The 25,524-nt window shown below is 37.1% G+C and overlaps 1 protein-coding gene and 1 long non-coding RNA gene across 6 annotated transcripts in view; one reads left to right on the top strand and one right to left on the bottom strand.

The window, feature by feature from the left end:
- LOC140691754 (uncharacterized) lies at window positions 1–3,384 on the bottom strand. Its single transcript, XR_012067427.1, has 2 exons — window positions 3,260–3,384; window positions 1–285 (listed from the first exon to the last, which is right to left on the bottom strand). It is a non-coding gene; the product is annotated as an uncharacterized lncRNA (long non-coding RNA).
- The window catches only part of RRAGB (Ras related GTP binding B), a 26,488-nt gene continuing 4,109 nt past the window's right edge, over window positions 3,146–25,524 (top strand). The window contains exons 1-8 of one of the 5 annotated variants that reach the window (XM_006218901.4): window positions 3,146–3,864; window positions 4,699–4,732; window positions 7,564–7,663; window positions 12,047–12,130; window positions 14,045–14,111; window positions 19,708–19,930; window positions 22,381–22,476; window positions 24,652–24,774. In XM_006218901.4, the coding sequence (XP_006218963.1) occupies window positions 3,773–3,864; window positions 4,699–4,732; window positions 7,564–7,663; window positions 12,047–12,130; window positions 14,045–14,111; window positions 19,708–19,930; window positions 22,381–22,476; window positions 24,652–24,774 (819 nt within the window). In that variant the 5' untranslated portion in view covers window positions 3,146–3,772. The remainder of the gene's footprint in view (window positions 3,865–4,698; window positions 4,733–7,563; window positions 7,664–12,046; window positions 12,131–14,044; window positions 14,112–19,707; window positions 19,931–22,380; window positions 22,477–24,651; window positions 24,775–25,524) is intronic. The other 4 variants (XM_072955763.1, XM_072955765.1, XM_006218902.4 and 1 more) reach the window with 4 other exon arrangements.

The raw sequence follows: 25,524 nt of genomic DNA on the forward strand, positions 1-25,524 counted from the left end.
TTTCAGGTGAAGTAGAAAAGAAATAGCTTTAATTGCTTTGTCATACAAAGGGGACCACAGTAGGCTAGTGCCTTTAGGACTGTGTGTCCACCAGGCATGGGTATGGGAAAGTTTTATGGGAAGATCTGGGGTGCAGAGCAGGTGATAAGGATCAGAGGTGAGGGTCTTGCAGTCTTCTTATTCCAGAAGTCCACTCAGATACAATTGCATCTGGTGTTACGGTCATCTCATGATGGGTTTGTGGATTTCTGGAGCTCTGGTGGTTATTAAAATGTGATCTTCTTCCTAGAACAAAGGAGGTTGGGGGGATGAGTGAGTGTAATGGGAAGGTTAGAGGCTATTCAGCACAAAATCAGTTGAGCAAGGTAAACAGAGATGGGGGTTTGTCAGAAGAAAAAAAGTTGCAAGAATTCCAAGTCAGAGTGAATCAGCAAACAGCTTTAGCATCAGGGGAGCCATTTTGGAACAGAGGCTAGTTTACTGCTTCAGTATCTATGTAAGATTCTTTAATGAAATGTAAAAATAAGCAGCCAAGGGTACCTGGGTGAAAACCAGAATCTTAACCTCTACATCATAGAGGAATGCATCATATCAACAGTCTTCTTTGTCATTCTCTGGAATCAAATCTCAATTTTGTTTAGTTCCTCTATCATTTTCTAATCCTTTTCTTCCACTCCCATCCTCCTACCCCTATTCCTCCTCTTCCCTATTCTCCTTTCTCCTCTCTTCCTTACCTCTTCCCCTCTTCCCCTTTTCTTCTTCATCCTCTCTTCCTTTCTTCATCTGTTCTTCATGGAACTTGAGGGAGGTAGTGAGAGCAGGTAAAGAAGTATGATGGTTTGGAGCAGAAGGAAAGGGAGACTAGCAACAGGGAGACTGAATTTCTATAAAAGAGTGGTTTAAGGGGACAATTTGGCTGGTGAAGCCTTGTGGTAATGGGGGTTGGAGGATATGTTGAAAGCTGCCTTTACATAACAAGCACATTATTTACACTGAATGCTTTTCTAGGGGTGAAATGACTGATGACCATTATTTCATCCACTCCAAACTCCATTGGAGCTGCCACTGTAGGAAAATCACTTAGCAGACTATTGCAATTATCCAGGCCTGATATTATCATAGCTGGGACAAAAACAGCGACACCAAGAATAGGTAGGAACAGACAGATTGTAGAAAATGGATTGGGAAATGCAGAACTCTCAGCACATAACTCTGTCCAAACCGCTGCACCAAGAGTCTTGCCAAGCCCCTAGGATGACCCCAGGCTCCCCATTGATCCCCACCCCAACTCCCTCACCCCCATTAAAAAGCCTGCCTGAGAATTCTCAACACTGCAAGGAGAATTTACTGTTTGCCTGATGATAGGCTCTGACCTACTTTTCTCAGAACATTTACTCAAAAGAGCTTACAATTGTGAATATGTATCTATTGCAAGTCAGAAATGTCTTTTTCAAGGAACTGAAAGTCATTCCTTTGAAACATAATCATCAAGAAAGATAGGTGAGGGAGATTAAGAAGTACAAATTTCCAGTTGCAAATAAATGAATCACAGGTATGAAATGTACAGTGTGGGGAATATAGTCAATAACTATGTAATATCTTTGTATGCTGACATGTCAAAACTAAACTTACCATGGTGATCATTTTGAAATGCATAGAAATATCGAACTACTATGTTGTGAAATGGGAACTATTAACATAGTGTCATAGATCACTTATACTTCAAAAACAAACTCATAGAAAAAAAGATCAGATTCGTGGTTACCAGAGGTGAGAGGTGGGGGAAGGGGGATTTGGATGAAGGCAGTCAAAAGATAAAAACGTCCCGTTATAAAACAAGTAAGTACTAGGGATGTAATGTACAACATGATAAATATAATTAACACTGCTGTATGTTATACATGAAAGTTGTTAAAACAGTAAATTTTAAGAGATCTCATCATAAGAAAAATTTTTTTCTATTTCTTTATTTTGGTATCTATATGAGATGATGAATGTTCACTAAACTTACTGTGATAATCATTTCATGATATGTGTAAGTCAAACCATTATGCTGTACACCGTAAACTTATACAGTGCTGTATGTCAATTGACAATACAATATTTTAATAAAACTGGAAGAAAACAGTAATAAAATGACTTTCTAGTTTGGGACTTAACGTCCTTCACCACAAAGGGAAAACTAGAACAAGAGCTGATTAGGGGACAGCTGGTAGGGAAGAGGGATATTTGGCAAGTGATAGGGTTAAGGAGGCATGGTAAGAATAAAATGAATTTTTCTTGAAATATGTCAGTTGTGGTAAGAAGGAATCATACAGTATGGAAAATGGGGACATCTGGGAGTAGACAACACCCTGTTTCTGTCGTTTCTCTTTCCTTCCGTCTGTCCTTCCTTCTCTCCCTCCAGTTCTTCTTTCTTTTCAAGTAATGTATACATGTGGTTTAAATATATACATAGTATATATATTTAAAAGGATTAAGATGAAAAGCAACAATACCCTCACTTTCTATGCCCTGCCCCTCTCCAGAAGCAGCCCCCGTTGAACTATTTCAGACGTTTTTCCCTTGAGTCCCTACATCTAAATGTGTTATGTATATGTCTATCACTAGTCCTTCAGTCATCAATTCTAGACTTTGTCTATTGGCTTCTTACTATGGTGTATGATGATTCGTTTCCCATATTTCCAGTTTTAAACAAGTAGGGAGATAAGGGTGGGTCTTAAAATTCCTTATGAATCCCTGATCACAGCAATAACTTTTATTGCGCGCTATGTGGAAGACACATTTGTAATCACTTCGGATGTATTAACTCACTTAATTACAAGCTCAGTTATAGGGATGGGACTAATAATAAAAGCAGGACGATAAAGATTTAAAAAACAGGAAAAAAAAGTTAATGTTGGGCCTTCCTCATTGAAAAACGTTAAGGGTTAAATAGCAGTTTAAAAAAAAAAAAAGGCTAGCTTTGACGCACTGAAATTCCAACCGTCTCCTTTAATTCTCCGCAGCGGCGCTGGGGCCTGGTTGCCCACAAGGGAAGCCCCTTTAGGCGGGCAGCACCCAACCAAGCCTGTGGCTGAGTCAGAAACCGGGCCACGTGACAGCGACAGACGGCACTCTGTCTTTCTCCGCGCAGTCTCTATGGTATTTTTCCCAGACCACCCGCCCCTAGGGAAGCGGCCATCAGGTGACAGACTCCGGGTTTACGGCAGGTGCCCACGTGATCCTGGCCTGCAGTCCGGTGGTTGTGGTGAGGTACCTGCGCTCCTGAAGGGCGGGCGGTTAGGTCGTCACCGCTGCAGCCACTGGCGGACTCTCCCGAGCGGCGAGGCTCGGGAACAACGAGCCGGCTGAAGCATTCATCGCTTAGTGCGTACGGCACGGGCCTGCTCTTTCCGCCGCCTCTGCCTTCGTCATCCCCACCTCTTTGCGGGTGAAGTCCCCTTTGGGTTTCGAGACCTTGGGGCCAAGGCCCAAACTCGAGACGAACCCCTTCCCTAATCCTTCTTTCCTTCTCATCCTCCATCTCTTCCTTTGCACCAACGAATCATTTAGCCTTTGAGCTGGCCAGCTCGGCGGTGCCTTGAGGCCAGGTTCGAGGCGGTAAAGGTAACCGTGGGGAAAGCAGCCCCCCAGTGGACAAAGGCGGAGGCAAGAATAGAGCAGGCCTAAGGGCCGCAGGCGACAAGAATAGGCGGCAGAGGGGGTGAACAAGGAAAAAAACGAGAGAGTACTGCGTATTTAGAAGGGACTGGAAAGGACTTGTTGCACGATGGAAGAATCTGACTCTGAGAAAAAGATGGAGAAGGAGAATCTGGGGCCGAGAATGGATCCTCCCATAGGGGAACCGGAAGGATCGCTTGGGTGGGTGAAGGGTATTATGTTAAACCTGGAGGGGGGAGGTTGCGCGTTCTAACTGAAGAGAGTATTGTGAATTAGAACACATCACCCATGAGAAAGTGCTTTGATTTACCAGTAAAGTTGCTTTTGGCTATTGGATAAACTGGGAAGAGTACTGGTTGCTATCTGGGTGGAAGCAACTCTTGGGACAGGCCTGATAATCACTCCGGGGAGGGGGATGTGTTCTAATTGAGGAGGCCATTATGAATTCCTTTGAATTATCCATAAAGGAGATTTGACACCATCATGTTGAGGATGAGAAGACTAGGAAGAGGGTTGGCATTTCCTGGGCAGCTTGAGAGTGCTTTCTGTGCTAATTTGTACCTGAATTTGAGACTTGTGTTTTATATACCTTGTGCTTGTGATAAGTGAAAAATGACTTGGAAGAACAGCTGAAGGACTAAAGATTTTTAAAACATGCTGACTTAAAAAAAAGGTATTCAAATATGACAATATTGCTTGAATTATTAAAGCACTTGTAAATGTTGCTTGGATAATTTTTTTAAGATGAAGGAAAGGTGAATCTTGAATTTTAATGGCTCATCTATATTTCTAAATGAAATCTTCCCAAGCGCTATCTCCTGAGCACAGAATTAGGGAAGAAGGAGCATAAACCCAGTTTTATAATGTAGGAAAATGAGGGCCTCTACTTAACTGAGGTCCCTCAGACAAATGTATTCAACTGTTGTGCTAAACAGTGCTCTTTTCCACCTCCACTTTTTTTTTTGCTATTTCTTTAATTCCAATTTTTAAGGCAACTGGATCATAGAAACTCTGTCTTTTGGTTTATATCTGCAGATGGGTGCTACCAAATACAGCCATGAAGAAAAAGGTAAGATGTGTTAGGTACATCAAAACCACGAAGGTAAAGGTAAGAAGTTACTAGTCAGGAAATAATGTGGTGCATATTTGCCATCTTTTCTGGACTGTTGTAGGAACTTCTACATGTTCTCCCTGACTCTTGTTCCCTTCTTTGTTATCAGGTTTAATTTTTCTAATATATAAATCTAACTAGGCCATTCACATACTTAAGAACTTTTTGTAACTTCCCACAGCCCACAGAATATAATCCAAATTACTTCATCTTGTAGAAAGCCCTTTAAAAATCTATTCCTGACTAAACCATCTGCCACACCTGTGCACCCTATCATAGCTATGCAGAATCTGTTTTTCTCCACATTTACAAATTAACTTGCATTTTGTGCAAGTCATATACACACTACACAAGCCTTTGCCTGGGCATTTATGTTGAACCCAACTCAAATGTTACCACTGTAAGGTCTTACATGAATTCTCCAAATGGAATTGAACACTCCTTCCGTTGTGCTTTTATGGTACTGTGCTCTAACTTGAGGTTTAGAAAGAATCCATATGAGCACAGCTCTGGAGCAAATTCCTGTACCTTTTGAGCTTTCAGTTTCTTCATTTTTAAAATGGTGATAATAATATTCCCCATCTCATAGAATTGTTATGAAATTTAAATGAGCAAATGCATGTAGAATACTTAGATTAGTACTTAATACAGTTGGCCTTGATAAGTCTTTCATAAACTATTAAAATTAGATTTCTTAAATTGGAAAACAAAAGCCCATAAAAAAGAATGAAATATTGCCATTTGCAGCAACATGGATGAACCTAGAGACTAGTAGGTTTAATGAAATCAGTCAGGCAGAGAAAGACAAATACTATATGGTATCACTTATATGTGGAATCTAAAAAATAATACCCATGAATCTATATACGAAACAGAAACAGACTTAACAGACGTAGAAAACAAACTTACGGTTACCAAAGGGGAGAGGGAGTGGGGAGGGACAAATTAGGAGTGTAGGATTAACAGATGCAAACTTCTACACAAAATAGATAAGCAACAGAGATTTACCTTTGCACAGGGAATTATACCCAATATCTTGTATTAACCTATGATGGAATATAATCTACAAAAAAGCCCTCAAAACAAAAATGAATCACCATGCTGTGTACCTGAAACTAACACAATATTGTAAATCAACTATATTTCAGTTAACAGAGAAATGTACTGTATTTAGCCCTAACTTTATCTAGTAATTCAGTTACATAACTGCAGTTTGATAAGGAAATATTCTTGATGAGCCTGGCTAAAGTTGCTATCAACAAGGGTACCTAATAATACCAGAAATTGTACGTGATTAAGAATAAAAGCAAACCTTTTTTCTAACAATTTTAGACTGGCTCCTTAGTAACATTTCCTTAGTAAGATAAAATTATGTAGCTAAATAGTGAGATTACATTGAACTTGAGTGCAGCATACTTTCATTAATACTCCATTAATATTTGTAATACTTCATTAATATTTGTAATAGGAAATTTTTATAAAATATCTTGGAATTGAAGTTAGAATATCTATCCCCTCATTTGAAAAGCAAGGTAATTGGAAATACATTTAATAAATTTTAAGTTAGAAAAGACTCTTGAAAGTTACCTCACCCAATTCCCTCCTAGTGCAAGAATCTACGTCATCTTTAATAGGTGTTTTTCTGTCTTTGTTAAATGCTGACATTGACAAGAAGGTGTTTACCTTCATGTGACTACCCTTTCCATTGGACAATTCTCACTGCTAAAAATTTGCTTCTTTTATATCTTTGTTTTGATAGACTGCTCATTCTTTTGATTAACATATTTTGAGCATCTGTTGTATGTTAGGCACTGAAGACTCAGTGGGATTCTCCCTGCCATTCAGGAGCTCAGTCTTGTGAGAGACAGGCCAAAAAAGAAGACTGGATAACTACAATGCATTATGGTTTTTGCAGTGTCATAAGAGTGTCATGGGAGGACAGAGGTGAAACACACCTAAGCCAGCCTAGGGCATTGTAATTAGAGAAGCTTATTGAGGAGATGATTACTGAACCAAGTCTTGAAGGGTAAGTGGAGCTTAGCTGAAGGAAGAAAAGGGAGTGAAAAGTTACTGGCAGAGAGTACAGCATGATACAAAGACATAGATGGGCTCCCTGGAGACTTGGGAGCAGTCAAAGGGGCTATATGCATTTCAGTTCAGTTCAGTATGGCTGAACTCTACAAGTTCCAGGCCAGGAGTGGTCAGAAGATGAAGGCAAAGAAGTAGATAAGCCAGATCAGGGAGGGTCTTGTATGTAGTTTAAGGACTTGATCCTGTAGGTGATGGGATGCTTTTAAAAAGGAAAAAAAGAATAATTAATGGAACAAAATCATGAAGATAAGTAGAAAGGATGAGATCAAGGGCAGAGGTGGTAAGGTTGACCCTGAGCAGGAGGAAGAACTTTCAGTTATACTGAAATACCCTGCCAGGTAGTTCAGTGCATAAAACATTAGATAATGAGAGATTAGGGTTCAGTTTCCTCTCAAGTTGGTATTCCTCTAACATAATTCTGAATGTATGATAGTGCATATTATTACCATAATAAATTCACTGTGATTCTATCACCAAGAGAATGACTCATGACAGGTAAGTGCCTGGCCTCTGGAATTCTAGATACCTTTGCAATCACCATTGGTTGGGGAACTAGTTAGTTACAGATATCCACACCAGGTTGTTAGTTCTGTCACTTCAGTAAAACATCAAGGATAGGAGAGAAATAGATCCTTTTAGACTTGATTTGCTGTTGATTGCTGACTTCTTTCCTCTCTTTTTCCCCATTTTGTCCTTAGGTGCTGTTGATGGGTAAAAGTGGGTCTGGTAAGACCAGCATGAGGTCTATTATATTTGCAAATTATATTGCAAGAGACACACGTCGCCTTGGTGCAACAAGTAAGATGTTTTATCTTATTGTAAAGTCAGGTGATCTTAATTATTAATAATCTGCATAACACACTTGATTGCTGTAACTTGGGGATGCAGAGATTGACAGATTTGTTTTTTGAGCATGTTTCCCTTTTTTTCACTCCTTTTCAGAGGAATGTGACCTAATTCTGGTTACTACTGCTCGCTCTCTTGGGGAAGTTTTTTCCTTTCTAGGTTACTTACCAAATGGGCTGCCCTTGTCCAACTTCTTTTCTATCTTGCTCTTTCTTAAACAAGCATAGGGGCCCTTTTGTTTGTTCATGTGGGGGGAGGCGTTTGTTTTTAACTGTTATTACATTAAAGGGAAATTAATTGATGGGTATTAACCAGCATAACAATAAAATCTAAGATTTTTTAAAAGCAGTAGTTAGTTCTAGTCTTCACTAAAAGGTAAATTGCTGGGATTGGGGGGCTGTTGGACGGAGGTTATCCAGATCTGTACTCTACTGCTTTACCTGGCTACACATAGAAGTTCTTATTAGAGTTCTAGCATTGACTTGAGAAATGTTTTATTGCCCTTTATGGTTTGAATGTTCAATCTGCCTTCTTAGTATAGGCTAGCTGGGCTGCCGTGGCTGCCAGTTCAGTGGATTTATGCTCCTGGGAGACCCTTTCTGTCTCTAGGCTATAATGCCATTTCATTTTGTAGCATCCAAGCATTTCTGGATTCTTCCTTGGTCCTTGGCCTCTATGTGACAAAACCGTTGCCCTACTTGGCTTTCAAAGATTCCTGATCTGGGTTGCTAGCATCTTGAACATTTTTAGGAATAAGTCACCCACTACTTCATAAGGTATCTCACTCTGGTTTCAAGAATGACAAACATTTTTAAAACGCCCTATGTTCTAGACCCTAGGATACAAAAGAGAAGGAAACCTCACTTTTGTTCTTAGAGTGTAATGTAGACTCTCATAATTGAGGAAGCTTTAATGATTAGAAAGTTATTTCTTATTTAGAGCCCCAAATCTATTTCCCTTTATTTCTGTTAGCTTATACCCTTTCTGTTCTCTTTAGCCTCTACAAATATTTTAGTGTGATTAATGTCTCCATCTATCCTAGGCATCCTTTGCCTCCCAAATCTTATCTTCTTTAAGTTAAACATCTCCAGTACCTCTATGTATTCCTCACTTGACATCATTTTGAAGCATTTTAAAGAACTTGTTTGAATGTGTCTATATATATATTTTTAAGTGCTGAGTCTTGAGTGAAGATGTGGTCTAATCAGGACAGAGTAGGACTATTACATCTCTTGCTCTGGGCATCACACTGCTGTTAGCACATTCTAGCCCCTACTCTCCTTTTGTGAAGGGGCCTTCATTATACTGAGTCATATGAAAAATATACCTTTTCATATATATTGTTATTAAAACACATATCCTCCTTCTGATTCTTGTGCAGTTAATATTTTGAACCTAAGAATAAATTTTTATCTCTATTATTCAGTTTTGTTTGTTTTAGACCATGATATGTTTCTGTACAGTGTTTGCTAACTATGAAGTCCAAGACAAGTTACTATCTCACTGAGACTCAGTTTTCTGATCCATACGAAAGGAGTTGGATACTATTTTCATTTTAACTACTTATTCTCTCATCTGATATATTAGCTATCCTTCCTAGTTTTGTACAATTTGTACATTTGATAAGCATCTCATCTAGTTTTCATCAAAGTCATTTATCAAAAATTTTGGTTAAGACAGGGTGCTATGGCCTATTATGCCTTGAGAGACTTCCTTCTAGAAAGTGCCTGTCCAGACTTCTCCCTGTTTTGATTTGCTATATTTTAAATTTTTTCTGCTCTTCCAAGTTTAATATCTGGACCTAATAAACACAGTTTCAGTAGATTAGAGGAAGCTAATGTTTACTGTATGCTGTTTTATTTACTTTGGTTCTCACGTTAATTTCATTTTAATAGACTTAGAAATGGAGCTCATGCTACAGCTGCAATTCCTGGCAGATTTCTTTCTCTTTGTATTTTAAATTCTGCACATTTTATTGAAGTGTTTTTTTTCTAGTCCAATTAATATTTTTGTTTTTAGCTAATCAGCAGAGTGATTGACTACCCTAAATCTAGTGAATAGTCTTGCAACCCAAATTTCAGAGCTAGTCAAGCTACTTAAAATAGTTTTAAAATAATCTAGCAGCATCATTAAAAAATTTTAGATAAGATATTTGCAAATTATATGAACCCTGTACATTAAAGCAGGCCATTTATTTAACAGATGTTTTCCTGGAGCTTCCTGTGAATGGAACAGGGCTCTTGAACTTAAGGATATCTCAATGGGACCATTACTGATAGTACTTTATTAGTAATTACTGTATTTCTTAAAGGTAGTAAAAGTATACTTTGAAATATAATGCTGGCCTTAATGCTTTAGTGTATCTTTAGTTTGTCATTGCTGAAGAAAGGTCTGAGTTCTACTGCTAAACTTACAGACTAATTAAAAATATTATGTATAGTGTATTGATTTTTACTTACTATTCACTTTTATGCAGTTGCTGATTTTCTTTAAAAATACTGGAAAAGTACTTATTCTAAACTATTATATCACCTTTAATGTTTTAGTATTTTTATAGTTTGTCATTGCTGAAAAAAGCCTAGTTCCATTTTGTTAAAATTAGAATCTACTGTTTTGAAATTTGAAGTAAGGATACAGAATGGTGGTGTAATTAATTATTAGGGGGCTGTTAAAATGTGTTTGTTGAAATAGTAAACTTGTCAATAAAATTGTGAATATGAAGTATTTTAGTCTCAAACACTGTTGACGTCTCCAAGATTTCCTACCTTCTCAAAATTCTCTGTTCCCTTGGCTTTTATTTAATGCTTTATTACCCTTATTTTATTCCTATATCTTTAACCATCCTTCCCTTTTAAAAAAACAAGAATATTTTCTTCTTTCTGCCCCATAAGTGTATGTGATATCCCAAAGCTCTATTCTTGGTTCTTTTCAGTTGCTATTATGACAGCAGGACAGAAAGACTAGGAGAGCCAGAGGGCCCTATAGGAGACATGAGATTAAAGAGGGAGACAGAAGGTGGGGGTTAGATCATAAAGCTAAGTCAGGTAGTTTAAACTAAACTGAGGGTAGAGGGCAACCCTTAGAGTTTCAAACAGAGAAGTAGTAGGATAGATTACATTATTTTTAATTTAAAATTTTAATTACAGAAGTAATACTTGTGAAAAATTCAAACATTATAGAAGTATGGAAAGTCTACTCCTTCCCTCATTCTCAGGCTTACTTGCTAGGGACAATCACCATTAGTAATTTGAGGTTACCCTTTTGGCTTTTTTTTTTCTGGGTGTATATAGTCATACAGAGACATGCTATGTTTTTTTTTCTTTTTAAAGAAGAATGGAATAAAATCTGCATTGTTGAGAGATCATTTTATCTGTAATATGAAAGATAGATTGGAGGGAGACAAGGGTAGAAAAAGGTTGACAAATTGGGAGATGGTTTTTAGTAGACCAGGTAAGAGATGCTGGGGGCTTAACTTTGGTTAGGGTGGTGGCAGTGGATATGGTAAGAAGCAAATGCATTTGGGATATATTTAAGAGGTAGAGTCAGTAGGATTTGCTTATAGGTTTGGGGGGAATAATGGGGGAAAGAGTAGACTCAAGGATGAAACTAAGATTTTGGCTTAGACTGAAAGAGGAATAGATTTTGTGGTAAGAATGGGAGGAGAATGAGTTATATTTGGATGCACTGAGTTTGGGATACTTTTGTGCTTTATGCAAGTGAAGATGTCCAATGTATGATTCAGAAAGGGAAGAAAGAAATCTGTATTTTATATATATATATACATATATATTATAATTTATATATATATATTATATCTATAGATATATATATCTATAGATATATATATATCTATATATAGATATATAGATATAATATAGATATATAAATATAAATGGATTATCGGTATCCAAATGGTAAGTAAAAAATATGAATTGACTTGCTTGCCTGCGGGAAGAATACAGAGAGAAGAGTAGGTGGCCAAAGATGGAATCCTGAAGAACCCCAACATTTAAGGGACAGAAAGAAGAATAGGAGACTGTAAAGGAGGATGTGCCAGAGAGGTTATAGGTATGATATCAGAGGCCAAGAGAAGAGAATCTTTTGAGAAGAGAGTAGTCAACAGTGTCATGCTGCAGAAAGTAAGACAAGGACTAAAAGTCCACTGGATTTGATAATGGGGCAGTTGGTTACTTGATGAGAACAATTTCAATATATGGGAATAGAAATCAGATTTCTATCCCATGTGCTCAGTATCTAAACAGTCACTGAATCCTGTCACTTCTTTTGTTATTGTCTTTCCCTTTCTCAGTAGCACTTCTTTCCATTTTTTTTTAGTACTAGACCGTTTACATAGTCTTCAAATTAATAGCAGTTTGAGCACCTACTCTCTCGTAGACTCTGTTGGAAATACAAAGACATGTAAGATATGATTCCTTTTCCAAGGAGGGGGAAGTAAGGGGGAAAAGGGAAGTAGTTTGAGCACCTACTACGTGCCAGGCACTTTACGTATGATAACTCCTTTAATCCTCACAGTAATCCTGTGAGGTCAACAGTATGCCTCCCACTTTTTTAAATGGAAGAGGAAACTAAGACTTGAGGTTGACTTACCCAAGGTCACACAGAGAGGTAAAGCTGATATTTTAATTAAGAACTGTTCGACCTAATGCCAGTGTTTTTTGTTTTTTTTTTTTAGATAATGCTTTGCTGATTAGGATCTAGTTTATGAGAAGATAAAATTGCACAAGAGTTAGATGGCAGTCAATTTAAGCAACAGCTTCAAGATAGCTGCAGAAGAAGCACCACTGTGTGATTGATTATCACATAAATTATAAAGATGATGATTGCTAGACTTTACGCAGTTTCCAGGATAAGAATTTTCATTATTCCTCCTTGTGATTTTTAGTGCCTGGCAGAGAGTAGATGCTTAATAAATGTTTAAATGAATTCAGAGGGAGTGATGATGGTAAGTGGGGGTGGCCAGTTAAGGATTTTACAGGATGTGGGATTTAAGCTGGGTCTTAGAAAATGAATCTAACTTCAGAAGAAAGGTGGGGAGGATGTTCTAGGCAGATGGACAGAGCAGGCAAAGTATAGGGTGGGGAGGGAAGTGTAAGGCAGAGGTCGCAAACAGGCAGCCTGTATGCTGGATGAGGCCTGTAGATGTGTTTTGTTTGGCCTGTGCAATGTTTTAGAAAAATTGAAATTAGTTATCAATATGTAAAAGTTTCCATAAAAATCTGGATTTCCTATTACTATTGAAAAATCTAAAGATCTGGTAATTCTGAGCCCACACGTTCCTGCATGACAAATGAGCTAGAGCTGAGTAATTGCTACCCACTCCATCGTCCCCTTGGGTGGATATTTACTCTCCATACATGATCAACTTCACTCTTGTACATTTCCCAGCCTGGCTCCTATTAGCAAGTTTGCGACCCCTGATATGAGGTATGTTGGGGGTTGGGGAGGTAGTGGGGTTTGGGAGGACTATGAGTAAACCAAATTGGACTGGAGCAAAAGGCTTTATTAATGTGAATCATTGGGGGACATAAAGGTAGATTGGAAGCCAAATTCTGAAGGACCTTGAATGCTCCCACTATAGGCATGGAGGAGCCATTGAAAGTTTTTTTGAATGGGGAGTGACATGTTCAAAGTAGTGTTAAGATAAACCTGGCAGTAGCCTATAGGATGAAGCAAAGTGAGTAAGGCTTCCTGGTGGGAGGTAATTGAGGAGCTATTGTAGTTGTGTAGGCTTGAGAAGGTAAGGGCTTTCCCTAATGTTAGTGGCAGGTTGTAAAAGGAACAGTGGAATTGAGAGAGATTACAAAGGAATGGCAATGAGTTGAATGTGGACAGAAAGGTCAAAATGACCCCCCTCAAAATGGGAAAATGGTAGGATCATTAATCAAAATAAATCAATAGAAGGAGTGAGTTTGGTTGTTTTATGTTTGTTTTGTATTTGGTTTTTGTTGTCATTTAAAAATTTTTTTTTGTGAAGACTGTTGGCAGGTCAGAAAAGAGCTCTTAAATGGTATATGTCTCTGTCTTACATGTTGAAATTTTAACAGTATTATAATTGGGAATTGTTTCTGCTCTAAGCACTAAACTACTAAAAAGTAAAATGACTTACATGAGATCCAGTTCTGTAGCTCAGGGTAGTTTAGGTGCCCACCTTGCCACTAAACCACACTACTAAGCTGAAAATCACCTTCTTGTTGTAGCTTTGAGCATTTCACTCCACTTTGGTTCTTCTAAATTCCATGGGTTAGCACTTTGCTTATTTTGAATTTCACCTCACATACTACAATTACTAGAGTTGTCATATTTGTCTTCCAGTTGATGTAGAACATTCTCATGTTCGATTTCTGGGGAACCTGGTATTGAACCTGTGGGACTGTGGTGGGTAAGTACCATCTGCTTAATTATTTGTGCAGCCAAAGGCAGTAATCATGGCATCTGGTATAATCAGCACAGAGAATACACTAGAGTTAACTATCATTTTAAAAAGTACATTAGATAGAAATTACTTAAGAATTGGCACTTGGTTAAATAAAGATCTCTGACTTTTATGTAATTGTGAAAATGTCCTCTGTATGTGACATGTTAAGCAGTAGTAACACTATATCTAGGTATCTGTAGTATGAAATAGATTACCGCCCCACCTCTTTTGCAAGTGATGAAATCAGATTTCTTTCTCAGGTGACCTAGCACTAGTGCTGAGCTCTTAGCCATCACACTGTACCACTTTATTCTTTGTTATTTCAATAATTGTCTCCAGGCAGTCTGAGGACTGTAGATTGGACCTGAGAGCATATATTCTCCAGCTGAGCCCCCACTGTTGGTGGAATAGGAGATAGTTTTTCCTCTTATGGCCAAGACACTTCCAGAATATTCCATCACAAATACAAATTCACTATGCTTGTGTGCCGGGTATTGTACCCTACCCTATGGTTAGGAGCTCCCTACCATATGGTGTGCTTCCCCTCCTTGCATCTCTGTGCTGAAGCAGAAACATGTAGTGATTAGGGGCCTAAGCCATGGAGTTAGATTGGGGTTTATATCTCAGCTCTGTTAGCTGTGTCATCTTGGGTAGATCATTAAAGTCTCTGAGCTACAGTTTCTTCATCTGTACAATAGGAATCATGATGGTACCTAGTGCCTCACAAAATAAATAAATATCATTGTTAGTTCAGTGTCTCTCAGCTCCTAGCATAGAGCTAGCCATGGATTAGATAGATGCTCAATGAATATTTGTTAAAAGAATAACAAAATAGCCAAATATTCTGTAAGAAAATGACTTCGTTATTGCTAGCAGATGGATCACTTAACACCCTAGCAGCTTTCTCCATACAAATCCTTCCTCATTATCACTGCTTGCAATTCTGTCATCTGTGTTGAGAGTAGTACAAGTCTCTTGCTTTTAGGCACTAAGATGTATTGTCACTTTTGCAGATAGGGCAGCTGAGTTCCAGTCAGTTATGAATCTCCCAAGGTCACACAGCTAATTAATAGCAAACTGTAGGACTAGAAGCTAGGTTCATGATTTTTTGATAGGAACTTCTATTTATTGAGAGCATGACATTTGCCAGGTTTCATGCTAGATTCTTCCCTATAGGAAAAAAAAAATCCATAGATTTTTAGGATAGCCTCCAGAAATTTAGAAAATTAAGTTGATCAGAATCCCCCACCCCAATTCACTGAATATTCTAGTTTTTTAGAAATCTATTCAGCATTCATTCAACAAATATCTATTGATCACATACTATGTACCACACAGTGAATAAATCGTTGGAAGTTATACCATAGTAGATAATACACAGTGTTCGGTGGCTACAAGAAAACCTTGAAAGTACATGTATTTTTTCTTTGCTTTGTTTAGTTATTTTTGTTTATTTTTTTAAGATTTATTTTTGTTGAGGTAGCATTGGTTTATAATAGCATTTAAGTTTCATTTGTACAATATTGTATTTCTACTTTTGTATACCCTATAGCATGCCCACTACCAAAACTTTAGTTTCTATCCATCACCATTACAATTGATCCCCTTTACCCTTTTCACTCTTCCCCCCACCTCCTCTTTCCCCCTGGTAACACTATTCTGTTCTCTGTATCTATGTGTTCATTTTTGTTTGGTTTGGTTTGTTCATTTATTTTTTGTTTGTTTTTTATATTCTATGAATGAGTGAAACCATATGGTATTTGTCTTTGTCCATCTGACTTACTTCACCTAGCATAATAACCTCAAGATCCATGCATACTGCAAATGGCAAAATTTCATCTTTCTATGGCAGAGTAGCGTCCATTTTATATGGATGCCACATCTTTTCCGTCTATTCATCTATTGATGAGCTCTTAGATTGTTTCCATATTTTGGCAATTGTAAATAATGCCACAATGAACATAGAGCTGCATGTATCTTTTCCAATTAGCATTTTCATATTTTTGGATAAATACCCAGAAGTGGAATAGCTGGATTATATGGTAGTTCTATTCTTAATTTTTTTGAGGAATCTTCGTATTTCTTCCTTAGTGGCAGTACCAGTTTACAGTCCCACAAACTGTTTAAGGTTCCCTTCTCTTCACATCTTCTCAAACACTTATTTCTTGCCTTTTTGGTAATAGACAATCTAATAGGCGTGAGATGGTATATTATTGTGGTTTAGATTTACATTTCCCTAGTAATTAGTGACGTTGAACATCTTTTCATGTGCCTGTTGGCCATCTATATGTCTTGTCTGGAAATATGTGTACACAGTTGCTCTGCCCATTTTTTAATCAGGTGTTTGCTTTTTTACTGTTGTTGAGTTGTATGATTTCTTTATATATTTTGGGTATTAACCCCTTATCAGATACATGATTTGAAAATATTTTCTCCCATTTGGTAGGTTGTCTTTTTATTTTTTTTATGGTTTCCTTAGCTGTGCAGAAGCTTTTTAGTTTGATGTAGTCCCATTTGTTTATTTTTGCTTTTGTTTCCTTTGCCTAAGGAAACATCTAGAAAGATATTGCTAAGACTAGTGTCAGAAAGCATAGTGCCTATGTTTTCTTCTAGTTTTATGGTTTCAAATCTTATACTGAAGTCTGTAAACATTTTTCAGTTAATTTTTGAGTATGATGTGAGTTAGTGGTCTAGTTTCATTTTTTTGCATGTCACATTTATTTTTCCCAATACCGTTTACTGAACAGATTATTCTTTCTCCATTGTATTTTTTTTTTGCTCCTTTGTCATAAATTAATTGTTCATATATGTGTGAGTTTATTTCTAGGCTCTCAATTCTGCTCCATTGATTTGTGTATCTGTTTTTCTGCTAATACCATGCAGTTTTGATTACTGTGGCTTTGTAGTATATTTTGAAATAAGGGCATGTTGTACCTCCAGCTTTGTTTTTTTTTTTTCAGAATTGTGTTGACTATTTGGGTTCATATGTGTTTTCATACAAATTTTAGAATTATTTGTCCTATTTCTGTGAAAAAATGTTGTTGGAATTTTGATAGGGATTGCATTCAGTTTGTATATTGCTTTGGGTAATACAGACATTTTAACAATATTAATTCTTCCAATAGAAAAGCACAGAATATCTTCCCATGTATTTGTTTCTTCTTCAGTTCCTATCATCAGTGACTTATAAATTTCAATGTTCAGTTCTTCTACCTCCTTGGTTAAATTTATTCCTAGATATTTTATTCTTTTTCTTGCAATTATCAATGGGATTGTTTACCTAATTTTGCTTTCTGCTAGCTCATTGTTAGTGTATAGAAACACAACAGATATTTGTATATTGATTTTGTATCCTGCCAATTTACTGTATTTGTTTATTACTCCTGACAGATTTTTGATGGAGACTTTAGGGTTTTCTGTATATAACATAATATCATCTACAAATAGTGAAAGTTTTACTTCTTCCTTTCTAATTTGGATGCCTTTTATTTCCTTTTCTTGCCTAATAGCTCTGGCTAACACTTTGAGTACTATGTTGAATAAGACTGGTGAGAGTGGGCATTCTTGTCTTGTGCCTGATTTTAGAGGAGGTAGCTTTCAGTTTTTCACTGTTGAGTATGATGCTAGCTGTGGGTTTGTTATATGTGGCCTTTATTATGTTGAAGAATATTCCTGCTATACTTACTTTATTGAGTTTTTTTTCATAAATGGGTGTTGAATCTTGTCAAATGCTTTTTCTGCATTTATTGAGACGATCATATAGTTTTTATATTTCATTTTGTTAATGTGGTATGTCATGTTGATTGATTTGAAAATGTTGGGCCATCCTTGCATTCCTGGAATAAATCCCACCTGATTGTGCTGCATGATCCTTAAATTAATGCATTGTGTTTTGTTTGCTGACATTTTGTTGAGGATTTTTGCACCTATGTGCATCAGAGATACTGGCTTGTAATTTTCTTTTTGTGTGTGTTGGCTTTGCCTGGTTTTGGTATCAGGGTGATGTTGGCCTCATAAAATGAGTTAGGAATTACTCCCTTCTCTTCAATTTTTTTTGAGTTATTTGAGAAGTATAGATACTAAATCTTCCTTGAATGTTTGGTAGAATTCATCTGTGAAGCCATCTGGTCCTAGACTTCTGTGGGGTTTTTTTTTGGTAGCTTTATGATTACTGTTTCAATCTCTGTATTAGTGATCATTCTCTTCAGATTTTCTGTTTCCTCATGGTTCAGTCCTAGAAGGTTATACATTCTAAGAATTTGTCTATTTCTTCTAGATTGTTCAGTTTGTTGGAATATAGCTACTCATAATATTCTGTTATAGTCCTTTGTATTTCTGTGTTATCTGTTGTCATTCTTTTCTTCTGTTTCTGATTTTATTTATCAAGGTTTCCTCTTGTTTTTAGTTATTTGTCAGTTTTGTTTATCTTTTCAAAGAACCAGCCCTTGGTTTCATTTATCTTTTCTATTGTTCTTTTAGTCTTGATTTCATTTATTTCTGCTTTGATCTTTACTATTTACTTCCTTCTACTGACTCTGCAGCTGTGGGCTCAGCTACCCTGGTCAGAGGGCTGGGATTGCCTCCACTGTTCCTTTGATTCTGCCTCCTCTATCTGTTCCAGTCTTTCTACTTTTAAATGTACAGGTGTGTGGAATTCTGTAGCATTCTGGTGTGTTGGGTAAAGGTACCTTTGTTGAACTGTGGATGTTTTACTGGTTGTAGATTGAAGGGGAGAGACAAAGGTAGCCTTTCATTCTACCATGTTGCTGATGGCACTCCTTGATTTTTTTGTTCAGGACAAATCTTTACTGTTTTCTGCTAGGCAGCTGGTAATTGAGAACTTCTTGGGAAACAGCACACAGCCTAAGGAGCAAAGAGCAACATTCTGCTAAAAAGTTGTCTTGAAGCCATTTTCATATAGTTTAGAGTGCTTGACTAGTTATTCATTCTGTAAATATTCATTGAGAAACTACTCTATGGCAGGCTCTGAGCTAAAAACCTGGGAAACAATGGCGAACAGTAAAGGACATAATTCCTGCCTTTAAGGGACTTGCTGTCTAAGGAAGTGAATGCCATTAATTAAAAATTATTAAAAATAATTGTGGTAAGTATGAAAAATAAGAGCAATGTATTAATATAGGGGCCTATGGTGACCAGATTTGCCCAAGTCATTGAGGTCAGGGATGATTTCTGTGAGGAAGTATGGATTGAACTGAAATCCAGTGGAACAAGTAGGGGTTAATTAGATGTAAAGGTAGAGGGATAGCATGTGAGGCAGAGTGAACAGAATGTGTAAAGTTCCCTTGGTAGATAGACCACAGGTCACTAGAACTGGGGGAATGTCAAAGCATATTTGGGACACAAGGAGAAGGGAAAAATGTAGTGTAAGGTGTGGCTCGAGAAGTAAGAAGGTGAGGCCAGCCTGATTTGCTATCATTTGTCCTTTAATTTTAAGCCTTCAGGTTATCTTTCACATTGATTAAGCCAACAAAAATAGATCATAAGTAGGAGTGATTAAATGAGGACTTGCTTACTCCCTAGATTTATTTTTTCTTACTAGACAGGACACCTTCATGGAAAATTATTTCACTAGCCAACGAGACAACATCTTCCGAAATGTGGAGGTTCTGATTTATGTTTTTGATGTGGAAAGCCGTGAACTGGAAAAGGACATGCATTATTACCAATCATGCCTGGAGGCCATTCTGCAGAACTCTCCAGATGCCAAAATCTTTTGCTTGGTGCACAAAATGGATCTGGTACAGGAGGATCAACGAGACCTGGTAAGAAATAGAAAGGGTGATGCACCAAATTTGACGTACTTCATAAACTTCTTTTATAGAGGTATAGATAAATTTGTACCATTCTGTTTTCAGGGAAAAAATCTCAGCATAAGCTTTCAAAATAAAGTTCTGTCATTTGTTTTTAAAAACACTCATAAACAAATTTTCCATGGTAATGGAAAGATAATATTCATTTAGCAAATAATTTTCAAATTTAGGGAAGGACCATGTGATATCACTAAGCAGCTTTATATATTTTTAAAATATATTTGCTGCCCCTGTTTTACTGTCCTTCAGAATAGGAAGCTATTGTCAAGGCTAGAAGACCAAGCAGGGGTGAGATGAAGAAAGGTCACAGCTGTCACCAGGCTGACTTAGGAAACGGGTATGCACCAATTCGCATGCCAACTACACTGTGTTAGACACAATGCCAAGGCCCTCATAATTGCACTGGTATGGTATATGTATCTTCTTTTCTAGCATAGGAGTTAGTATGCATAAATTTAAACCAGAAAACACATATTAGGAAGGGCAAACTCCTAGCTAGCTATGAGACCCCAGGACTGGCAAGTCACAAATATAGCCTAGCTTCAGTTTGGTCAGTATAAAATAAGAGGTATGGATTTAAAGTGTAAGCAGAAAGAGAAGATCCTCTATTTCCAAGGGTAAAGTTGAGGAAAGCAGTTTTAGAATATGCTGGTAATGTAGAAGAATAACAGTTCTTCTTTGGGTTGGAGCCTAGGAATCTAAGGATAACTTTTATTTAAGAATTTTTTTGGTAATGGCTGTGGTCAGGAGTACTTTTTTTTCCATAATTAGTTCCAAGATTGTCTTCAGTGTTCCAGTGTTTGAGTATGTTTTTGTGTTTCTAGGTTAGCTTACAGGCTTTCAAACACTGCTTGAGCATGTTCTATATTTGACTCTGAAAAGTACTTTTGAATATCTACTCTTTTTAGTTCCTTCTCCCTCTCACTCTCTCACCAAGTATTAATTATGTTTCAGTGCAGGAGAAAATCCTGTATGTAGCTTGGGTCTTGAGATTTTGAGGGCTTTGTTATTATTATCATTTTCTGTTTTGTTTCCCTGGCCCAGTTTGCAACAGAAAGTTTAGAGTGTTCCAACAAATGACCACCTTACGGATTTTTTTAATTACTTCTAATTTTTAGTGATCAGCTTATTGTTTTCTAAATGCTTATATAACTATCCCCAAAGATGTATTAATGTTCTTTGTGGGATTTTAAGCTTAACTGAGGAAAATATACTTTATTTCATTAAAGATTCAGACTTGGAAGTTTCTGAGTAAAATGACTAGGGCGCTTCCTTAAACGTCAGTTTCAGGCAACATAGACGTTTCCCTCTATGTGTGTGTGTATTAGGGTTCCTCAGAGAAACAGAACCAATAAGAAGTTCGTGTGTGTGTGTGTGTGCTCGTGTGTATAGATAGAATGAGAAGGACAGATTGATTAATTTTAAGGAATTGACTCATGATTGTGGAGGCTGGCAAGTCCAAAATCTGCAGGGCAGGGTGATAGGCTGGAGACCCAGGAAAGAGTATATATTGCAGCTGACGTCAGAAGGCAGTCTGGAAGGCAGAATTCCCTCTTCCTGGGGAATGACAGTCTTTTTCTCTTAAGGCTTTCAACTGATTGAATAAAGCCTACTCATATTATGGAAAAAGATCTACTTTACTCAAAGTGTGCTGATTTAAATATTAATATTAATCACATTTAAAAAATACCTTCAAAGCAACATCTAAATTGGTGTTTAACCAAATGTCTTGGTACTGTGGCATAGCCAAGTTGATATATAAAATTAACCATCACAGTCTGAACATGCACTCATGACAAGCCCATCCAGTTCTTATGTGTGTATGTATTTAAATTTGTATAAATAGATATTTTTCATGTGTATATGGGCAGATATGTGTAGATACACAGCCAAGAAGAATATATGTGTGTGAGGGGGTGTTATATCTATGCAGCTAAATAAATACAGTCCATACAAAAATAATATATCTGAGTGTATGCATATTGTGTATGAGAGAGAAAGATATCTACACAAGTTGAAGTATTTTGATTTATAAAATCTTGATATTGGTATATCTCTCTTAAAATGACCCAGGTTGGGTGACTTGGAATGTTTGATATATTTTATTAAGATTCCTCTGTATGGTAAGTTTTATTTTCCAACATAGTGCTCTTAGTGAGTACTCAGAACAATCCTGAATCAAGCACAATCCTGAAGAATTCTAGTAGCTGTTGCACTTTAAGACCTGACCTGAAATCATTTCTGCCATCCAAGTTTATGAAGTAATGTACTCACTTAAAAATTCCTCTAAGGAAAGATGAAGTGTCCCTGTTTCAAATATGCTGAAATATTACATCTCAAATTTTGCAATGAACGAGGATAGCTGTTATATGCTGATCAGTATATTGATCTTTTTACTTCAGATTTTTAAAGAGCGAGAAGAAGATCTGAGGCGTTTGTCTCGTCCATTGGAATGCTCTTGCTTTCGAACATCTATCTGGGATGAAACTCTCTATAAGGTGTGTATGTTTCCCTGAGTTCCCTCATTTTAAGAGCATAAAAAAAAGCTAGAAGGGTATTATCAAAACTAAAAGATTTTAAACTCTTTCATAGCCATCTAGATGTGCTGAACTAAAAGAAGAAATAATCTACAATAAATTGTTTGAAAAATAGCACTTAACCTTAAGAAATTTTGGTTTTGCTCTTAGCTTGGGTCGACATACCTACCAAATCACAGTGAATTAGCCAGTTTGATCATGAGTAATTTGACACAGATCTTCATGACAGTAGAGGTTTCACTGGCCATCATCCATTTTGACCTGTTGTAGTCTCAGTGCTGATTGGAACTGTGTCTAATATTTAGGTACCTTTACAGGATATAAGCTTGTCTGCTTAAGTTTGGATGGCAGTAGAAGAACAAAATTTAGGGGAGAGATTGGAAAAGGGAATCTTAGAATGAGACATTATGCTGAGAGTGTGATACCTTCAACTTTCATGCCAAATTGGAGACTAGCTTTCTTTCAACCAGAGAGATTGTTTCCATTGCTGGAATGGATACCACACTGCTTGCAATAGTTGTAGAGGTTACAACAATAGCTGTGTTATGGATGAAGCTGAAATTACCTTATTGGCACATAGGCTCCTTATCCTGCTTCCTCCCTTTCTCCTACTGGTCTAGTGATTTGAAAGACTAGGTCATTTTGGTTCTCCAGCGGTCAGACCTTTCCTTCAAACTGCTTCTGGTATCCACTGACAAGTCTGGGTAGGAAGGCATCCTTCTCTGTCACTGGTAGCTACAGCCTCAGTATCAACTGCACCTGACAAGTATCTACAGCCAGAAGCACAGAAACGTGATTTGCCAAGGAGAAACACAATTGGACTTTAAAATAGCCACTGATTTATTTTTTTAACTAATTCATTTTTTTTCCAATATTATGTTGACCCAGCCTCACTCTAATAACAGATCATTTTGAGATACCTGTCTAGGAAATACTGTTCTAGATTAATTTGGGCCGAATTTCTCTCAAAGCCTTATTCCCATAGAACAGGTAACCGTGAATAAGGATGGACATGACGCACTGATAAGAACCAACTGCGGTGTGAAGGATGGCAATACATAACACGACCAAAGACAATTGGCTAATCACAACACTGCTGTGAGTGACAATGTCTCTGCTGTGGTTAGCTTTGGTGCCTTCTCCAAGGTAAATTCAGCAGTGACATTAACACCGACCTGGGAACTTGGAACCTGAACCCCCATGCCTAAGTAATAAAACTAATTGGAACAGAGACATGGCACTACTACCTCTTACATCAATGTTGCATAGAGCTGACATAACTTTTTATATTAAGTTTTATTCTACAAGCACTCATTGGATATCTGCTTGATGCTGTTGGACACACAAATGACTAAGACCAGGTTCCTGCCCTCTAGTAGGGGAGAGAAGAACATTGTACACCTTACCAGACAAATTGGACTGAAATTGAAGAAAGTATTATAATGAAAATTCAAATAAAAGAGCCTTAAGAGAATAGAGGGAGGGTATGGTTAATTTCAATTCCTTATTTAGGTCATACTCTTCTGGATAAAGTCAGTTTTAGGCAAACATACAGTGGACCATTTTTAATTCAATTGGATCAATTTATACAGCTGACAGTAAGCCTTTTGGAATGATAATGCCAATGATTTCTTTTGTAATTTCTCTTGTATGTTATCCCATTGAGGGGAAGGGCCATTTTTCTCCGTGGCTCTGATATTTTCACAAAATTGATTCTTAGATCTATGTTAGATATAACATTACTAGGTTCTGATCTTTAGAGCTATCTACATTATTGGACTTGAATATTTGTTGAATGGCTGGGTTAGAAGCTCTTTAGCCCAGTAGATCAGTTTTCATCTTATCCTAAGGCAAAATGATGAAATTAGATTATTTGTTTATTTTTAATTATCAGTGTAAAGAAGCATTTTACGAGAGTGTTTGAAATGCTAAAAAATCCAACTAAAGGATAAAAATCAAATATTAGCTTCATTGTCTCACTTTATTTGTGTTATATCATATTTGTTGTCAATATTTGTGTAGGATTCAATTATCACCATATTTTGCTTACCATATGTAATAGTGTATTTTCTCATTTGCAAAGTTCTGGGACTGCCTACCTGTTAGTAATATTACTCAGTGTTTCTGTTCTGTTAGGCTTGGTCCAGCATTGTTTATCAACTGATTCCCAATGTCCAGCAGCTGGAAATGAACCTAAGGAATTTTGCTGAAATTATTGAGGCTGATGAAGTGCTTCTATTTGAGAGAGCCACTTTTCTGGTGAGAACTTTCTGCTCTGCAGATGTACTTCACACTGAACCTTCGTCTGTTCAACAACAGAGAACATGTTGCCACCTTCACAAAGAACCTTTCCCTCTTGTCATCACTTCAGCATGCATAGCCTTATTTATAAAGTAGTATTGTCAGCAAGTGACCTGAAAGAAGTCCTTTGGTGTGTGGGTCTTTAGTAATTAGCAAAACTTTAATGTTTGCAGGTACACCTTACTAGAGAGTTTAGATTATTTTTGCTAATGATTGTTAATTTGTGTTAAAGGATTCCTATTTCCTATTGACTTTTATTATGAAATGAGGAGTATTTTCCTTCTGAGAAAACTTGCATCCAACTTCTTTCCCCAGAGGACTGAGTTGAAAATTTTTAACATGGAAGAGATGTAATGGTCAACTCAGTGACATAGATCAGAGTTCAGATGGGGAGGTAAAAGGCAAAGAGACATGTTGGTATTTTTATTTTTCTTATTAATTCAGCCTACTGTGTGTGTGGCCCTGAGGGGGTATGCAAAAAACAATATTATATTTGTAAGTAAAATTTTAAACAATAGTAATAGAAACTAATTTGAAATGTCACAAAGCTCTGCATAAGTAATTGCTGATCAGCTTAATAAATGTAACTCTAAGAGCAGCTCACAGTAAATAATTTGTTTCTGAGCTCCACCAATGCTTGGTGATTTTAGATGCATTTCTTAATCTCTCTGAGTTTGGTTCCCCTTTTATAAAATGGAGATAATAATA

Source organism: Vicugna pacos, chromosome X (assembly GCF_048564905.1).
Source record: "Vicugna pacos chromosome X, VicPac4, whole genome shotgun sequence".
Taxonomy (NCBI): domain Eukaryota; kingdom Metazoa; phylum Chordata; class Mammalia; order Artiodactyla; family Camelidae; genus Vicugna; species Vicugna pacos.